The sequence below is a fragment of the Nuphar pumila genome, chromosome 3 (assembly GCF_984573655.1).
Source record: "Nuphar pumila chromosome 3, dmNupPumi1.hap1.1, whole genome shotgun sequence".
NCBI lineage: Eukaryota > Viridiplantae > Streptophyta > Magnoliopsida > Nymphaeales > Nymphaeaceae > Nuphar > Nuphar pumila.
In genome coordinates, this window is record NC_143251.1 from 138,101,987 (window position 1) to 138,109,208 (window position 7,222).

Here is a 7,222-nt window from a genome sequence, read left to right on the forward strand (position 1 = left end):
GAGAGAGATCTTTTCTATAATTTATTCTGGTAAGAATGAGGTAAGAATACCAACTTACATGCATACCTGCCTACCTATATCCAAGTGGGTTATGCACTATAACCAACATACCTCCATTGTTTATTCTCTTTTTTCATGGATAGAATATCCTCTGAGCTTAATGCACTCCACTAGCAGTATGGCATGTAAACAATGCAACTGAAAAGAGAATTTTATCAGAACACGCGAGAAACATAATTCCAGAGTTGAAACCATAAATACCAATTACTGAACCAAACGATTGCTCCAACTTGATGATAGGAGAATGGGGTTCACCAAGTTCTCTCTAGACCTAATCTTAGTGCCTCTAAGCCTAGGTCTCATCATTGGCTACCATGTATTCTTGTGGTGCATTCTCAAGACTCAGCCTCTCCGCACCAACATGGGGTTCACTGCAGTGAAGAGGAGAATGTGGGGTCTGACCTTGACTGAGGTACTATAACATGGGCTACCACACACACACACACAAGCGCGCACATGCGCACCCACACACACACACCAATTTGGAGGTTCACAGGTTAACCAAGATGGGGTTCAATACTGCTCGCGCGCTACCGACTTCGTTAATGTCGTTTTCTGTGAGCTGCTGAAAATACCAGTGATTTTGTAAAATTGTGGTAAGTTCAAAGAAATTCTAGATCCAACCATTGTCATGTTCAGTGACACAAACAATTTGGAAAATCAATTTACTGCTAAGTGATTTTTGGGTGAAACTTTCTGTTAGGTTCAGTTACTGCACGGCACCTTGTGTTGGAACGTTGAAAGTTCGAATCCCAATGGTATGGTTGTATAACTGGTAGGAGTCTGCCTAACCCCAGCTTTCTCTGTTGAAAAAAACAATGTCCTCAGCGCAATGGGGTGCGGGGCAATACATGTCAAGTTTTAGAGAGAAGCAGATTCAGTGATCGACCAAGTATCTTACAAAAGGTACTCAGCTCAATCACTAACAGCCACAACCCCACCCCCCTCCAGACCTACCTCCCTCTTTGAAAACAAATCCCTTCCACTCATCCTCTATGTCATCCCTATTTTCATACCCTTTCTTGGGATTTCATTGATGCAAGTTGTTTTGATCAAATCAGACTCCATGGATGTGATCTACATCATTCATTTAATGGAGATCGAACCGACTTGTGTGCATGATTTTTTGATGATTTAAAAATCAGCGGTTGACAAAACACAAAATTAATTTTGTATTTTAAAAATCATATTTTTTTTCATCTAATAAATATGATCCAAGGGCCAATTCTTATTAAATTGACCATGTTGAATCCATCTATAAGGTCAGATTTGATCAAAACAACTTGCAAAGGGTATTAAGTTGCGTGATGACATAGGGGATGAGTGGAACTGAACTGCCTTTAAATTAAAAGGAAGGGGGGCATGACTGTCACTGGTTGGACTGAGTTCCTTGTAAAGTACTCAGCCTGATCACTGTAACATTAGGCCCATATACCTTGCTAGGTACTCGGCTCGATCACTGAATCAAGCCCCAATTTTGGGCATCACATGCACTATCCCAACTTCTTGAAGCCCAATTTTTCTGCTAATAGTGAACATGGATGGAGGTGATAGGAAAGGATATGAATGCTTTGAACCTCACCGAGGACATGGCATTGGATAGAAATGAATGGAGGAGAATGATTCATGTGGAATGATTTTCTTTGTTGGTTCATATCGCCGACCCCAATTATTTTGGGGCGTAGTTGTTGTTGTTGTAGTGAACATGAAGTCCATGAAATTGGTCACGTCTTACATGATAGACAAGATGCATTTAATCATAGAGTTACTACATGTTTTTAGTTTAATTTCATTGTTTTTTTATGTCTTCATTTGGGTATTTGCAGAATGATTCCAAAAGAGGCATGTTGGGGGTTCAATCACTGAGGAATGCTTTGATGACAACCATATTGACCTCAACCATAGCAATACTGATAAACTCAGCCTTAGCAGCCCTGGTGAACAACATCTACAATGCTAACAGGATGCTTCATGGCTCAGTCTTCGGCTCACAAGCCGAGTCGATCGTCGTGCTAAAATACTCGTTGGCGTCGCTTTTCCTATTGACGAGCTTCTTTTGCAGCTCATTAGGCATCGGCTGCCTGACCGAAGCGAACTTTCTGATCAACGTGACCGATGGGGTGCCGTCGAGAAATGCACATAGAATGCTTGAGCTGGGAAGTGAGCTGGCCAACATGGGAAACAGAGTGCTCTGTGCTGCTTTGCCAATGCTGCTGTGGGTGTTTGGCCCAGTGCCAATGACACTATCATCAGTGCTGCTTGTTTGGTTTCTTTACGTCCGTGATTTCAACCTTAACAGTAACAATCACAGTGAGGGTGTCTCTGATTGTGACCATCAGAGTCCATAAATGTGACTATTCATGTTTATATTGGGGAAGAGTTATTATTGTTGTTGTTGTTGATCAGATGGGTTAGGTTTGTGTTGGATACTCCACCCGGCCCAAACCCCAATACCCGGGTATGGGGATGTAAAATTATGATCTAAATAATATTTGGATCAACCTGAACCCGACCCACTTAACATGTGGGTGGGTTTGGGGTATAATTTTGCCTGGATATATGACTTGACCTGGCTGAACCAAGTGTGTGTAAATTTATATTTTAGATATTTTAAATTATATGGGTTAGGTTTGGAATTCATTTTCATGATCCGGCATAATTTGCATTGGGCAACCTCAACCTGACTTATTGTTATTTGGGCAAGTCTTAATATATATATATATATATATATATATATATATATATATATATATATATATATATATATATATATATATATATATATATATATATATAGAGAGAGAGAGAGAGAGAGAGAGAGAGAGAGAGAGAGGCTACTCTCAAATTTTGAGAAGCATATTTTTTTTTTTAATTTATAACCCGAAGAAACTGTTTCTGACATGAAGACTTGGCTGCACTGGCTCAGCCTGCCATACCTACGATCGTCATGTCGATAAAGTAAAACTCTGAGACCAGTAACCTTGTCTCCAGAGCTTATGCTACGTTTTGGCTTGCACGCAGGGGCGTAGCTAGGATTCATGTGACGGGGGGGTGTCAAACAGGGGTGTAGCAAAAAAAAAAAATTGGTGTGATAGTCTAGGGTTCGGGGCAACACCCCCGATTTTTTTTTGTTTAGATAAAAAAAAATGGCTACAATTATTAATAAAAATTTATTTCATATGGACAAATCAAACTATTTGCTGCAGTCAGGGCTAGGACTAGACTACAAAAATGGATATTTCATATGGAATCAGGGTTGGGCTTTTAATTTTTTTTTTAACTGGGCCGTGAGGTAGGGCTGGGCTACAACCCAATTATGCCCCCCCCTCCACTCCGCCTATGCTTGCACGGAAGGGTGTAGCCCATGGGAATCAAACCTTGAGTGCCCTCTAGCAGCCAAAGTCTCACCCCACCATAGTGACAAATATCACAAGATTTATGAAAATCTCGTGATAATATCGTGAGAAATTGCTTGAAAGTTTAAAATCGCAATTTCTCGCGAGATTTTCAAAATATCATGAGATTTATGGAAAAAACATAAATACCACGATTTAAACACGATATTTACGTTTCAAACGGTTATTTATCGCAAAAAAACATGTATTTTTATTTTTAAATAATTATTATTAATATTTTCTTATAAAAAATAAATTTTATATTTTTTAATTACTTTTTTTATTGCCAAGATTTTGCGGAAAAATGCAAGATTTATGATTTTTTTTCAATTTCTCGCGAGTTTTTTAAAAACAAGAAATTGCCGATAAAAACGTTTGTCACTTATGCACCCCCCACTACGCCAACCCGAAAGCAGATCAGGTCATGCCGAACATGAGCATTTTTGCTCATGCTGACATCGTAGCCATCCGATTTGCATTTTAAAAAGCTCAAAAGTCAACAAAACCACGTGGCATTCATCCAAAATGCAAACAAACGGCCACGATGTCCGCATGAACAAAAACCCTCATATTCAGCATGACCTGATCTGATTCCTACCAACCCCCTGGGCTTTAAGAAGCATCTACATGTGATATTTTGCATCACGTTGCACAAAAAAAATGACAGGTGGCTTTTAGGGGTAAAAGGAAAAAGGTCAGATTAGGTCTGGGTTTGGGTTCATATCCAATACTTGGAGAAGCCGATTTTAGTTGGGTATAAGATCTGGGATGGATCTTGTTAGAGAATACCAAACCTGGTCAAGTGGATGTAGTTGTAGCAGCTCTATTCACATATCAAAAATAGAAATCGGTTGGATTTGAACCAATGTAGTCAGTATCAGTGCGTATGGCCCTGTATCGGCCGATACGTATTGTACTGGCAGAAAATCGATATGCTTCGTCACTGAATCGGTTATTATTAATAAATGTAAAAAATAATGAAAATTAGTTTTTAATATTATTTCAATATTATTTTAATTATTTTTTGGCTGATTCAGAAGGATTCATTTGAGTATCAGTATGGGCCTATTCACCTGAATTGTTGGCCAAACTATACATGGATACTGATAACATTGATTTGAACCGGTACCAACCTAGATTCGATTCATGCTTACTCAATAGTCACAAATCTCATTTTGGGATTTTCAAGGCAATGGATAATCTCACGATATTAAAAAAAAATCTTGGAAAAATCTTGAAAAATATCTGTGCCTTCAATTTTAAAATATACACAAAATATATAGAAATACATTAAAAACCTAAAATATGTAAAAATATATAAAAATGTTAGTATCTTCTTATTTTTAATGACACAATCAAATCATGATAATTTTGAAATAGGTGATATTTTTGAAACTATTGTGCTTTTTTCGAGAATATATCGAAAGATATATATCACAGTAAAATCACCATGTTTTAAAAAAAACTGCTGACGTTTGTTAGTATGGGTCTAGGCCACGTATGACCTATTTCTCACCGAATCAGATCTGGTAGGGTCCATCTCTGGGCATAACGAAAGAGGTGCAACTAGCTATCCGGGTCGGACTAGTGTATGTATCCTGAAATCGTTTACGGAATTTCAGAACAGATCAGGTCCACCCAGATCTCATTCTATCTATGCTAGGTTGGATCTGACGGATCCATATCCTGGACTGGCACCTCTGAGTCAGGTTTATGTCCTGACGCATCCAGGTCGGGTGCAGATCGGACCCTTTGACAGCCCTTCTCAGGTTCGGGTTTGGACGAAGCAGGATCCAATAACTCCTTCCTTCTAGGGACATCAATGGATCAGATTTAGTTTGGATATCTGACCAACTGATTTACCATTTGGTTGGGTCGGATTGGTATTTTGAAGTTTTCTTGTTCTCGGAATTTCTCCACAAAAGAAATCCCCAAGATACACGTAAGAAGCAAAATATAGAAAAATCTAGAAGGAATTAAAAATGATAAAAACCAAAACATCATATGAAAAAAACCAAGAAACTTGTTAAATTGTGTTACAATCTCAAGTTTTTTTATTGAGAATTTCATAACCAGTGAATTTCTCGTGATAAAAAATCAATTTATCTTGCATCATCAAATGAAACTTAATTTTTCACGCATATTCGTGTATTTTTCTTTTTTATGATGAGGAACCCTTGCCAAGAATCGAGCCAATTAAGGCCCGCGTGGCCATCAGGTTGCTTGTGAGGGTGCTGAGATGAAAGACACCAGATCAAACTCTGCTAGCACATGAGTGACCCATGTAGGGATGGCAGTGGACTGAGGGGAAACATGGTCACTTTGTTTGGACCGGGGATGAAGGACATAAAATGGGGATGGAGGTTAAAATCAAAACCCGTGTGGGGATGGAGGCATGGCTTTTTCCCGTCCCATCCCTGCTTTGCTCGGCCCTGCCTCATCCCCAATCCTTCTTTAGTAATGACAATGGACCAAGAAAAAATGAATCCTGCCCTGCCTCACCTTGTTTGGACTAAGGACGAAGGACATGAAACGAAGATGAAAGTTCTTTGAGAAGTGTGTGTGCGAAAAGAGTTGTTGTTCTTGGATCGTTGATTCCTACAAAAATTCGAGAGGAAAGCAGCAACATTGAGCCGAAAGTGCCTATGACAAGCAACAACATTGGGCCGAAGGTTGAAGGTTAAAATCAAAACCCGTCCAAGATGGAAGCCAAGTTTTTGAGATGGGTAAAGGGTGGAGACCTTCTTGTCCCCAACCCGCCCGGTCCAGTGCCATCCCTGTGCCCACGTAAGACAGGATTGTCGTGGGGGCTTCACCCGGTGTTTTTCTTGCTTAACTAAAAAAAAAGAAGCTTACCATGCGAGGTAAACCCGAGTGGGGTCATCAAAAACCCAAAGCACTACAATAAGGCGCCTGCACACCCAGTGGAGTCGAACCTGAGACCAAGGGATCAGCACCTTCGCTCATCTCCCCAGGACCGTTAAATCAACTTGAAGAACCAAATCAGCATTTTAGTCATTAAACTTAAACACGAGCCCCTTATTGTAATTTCGTGCTCGCCCCGCCTGCTCTATTTAAGGCCCTCCCCCATTTGCTCTGAAACCCTACAATCGTCGCTTCTTCTCTTGGCTGCCCTAAATTTTGTTCCTTTTAGGGTTTTCTTGCTTGTGGTGTGGGTTTTGTTATGTTCCTTTGGTAAGGTTGGTTTGTTTTTGGGATTCCAGATAGATCTCTGAATGTTGGGTGCATCAAAGTCAAGGTTTAGTTAGTCTCTCTCTCTCTCTAGGGTTTGATTCTCTCTTACCTTCTCTCTTGGTTCATTGTTGTGTTTTCTACAAAAACAAATCCATGGGTCTTTTGTTTTTGTTTTTTAAAATTAATGTTAGAGTTTGATGGTACTGTGCACAATAAGCCGATGCTGTGGATCATACATGAAACGAGCATGGTAAGGTGCACAGAAAATGACCTCAGAGGGAGTCATCATGTCTGCTCGCTTTGATGCCTTTTGGGCTTCTGATAAGTGGGCCTGGATTAGACTCACATCCCTTTTAACTGTATTTTTAAGTGTTCATGCGTAGATGTTATGCGTGTACATATGTATGTGTTCATGGAAGGCAATATCTGGCATTTGGGAACATGCATCACTGTCATATTGGGTTGGGTTGGGTTGGCATGCACTCTATGATACTCATGATATGAGTTTGGATGGGCATGCCATGGTTGGCATGCATGTGAATGTCATACTTGTTGCGTATGGCATACATGGT

The 7,222-nt window shown here is 39.9% G+C and overlaps 1 protein-coding gene and 1 non-coding gene across 2 annotated transcripts; both read left to right on the forward strand.

Annotated features, from left to right (window-relative positions):
- Window positions 1-304: 304 nt before the first annotated feature.
- LOC149844029 (transmembrane protein, putative (Protein of unknown function, DUF599)) lies at window positions 305-2,408 on the forward strand. The gene is made up of 2 exons (XM_090001015.1): window positions 305-472; window positions 1,887-2,408. The coding sequence occupies exons 1-2, from the start codon at window positions 305-307 to the stop codon at window positions 2,406-2,408; spliced, it is 690 nt and encodes a 229-aa protein (XP_089857141.1).
- Window positions 2,409-6,884: 4,476 nt separating this feature from the next.
- On the forward strand, window positions 6,885-7,000 carry LOC149844030 (small nucleolar RNA snoR100). The gene has a single exon (XR_016431274.1). It is a non-coding gene; the product is annotated as a small nucleolar RNA snoR100 (small nucleolar RNA).
- Window positions 7,001-7,222: the final 222 nt, after the last annotated feature.

Coding starts and splice junctions, on each gene's coding strand:
- LOC149844029 (XM_090001015.1), top strand. CDS start 305: ATGGGGTTCACCAAGTTCTCTCTAGACCTAATCTTAGTGCCTCTAAGC. Junction 473..1,886: donor GGGGTCTGACCTTGACTGAG/GTACTATAACAT, acceptor GGGTATTTGCAG/AATGATTCCAAAAGAGGCAT.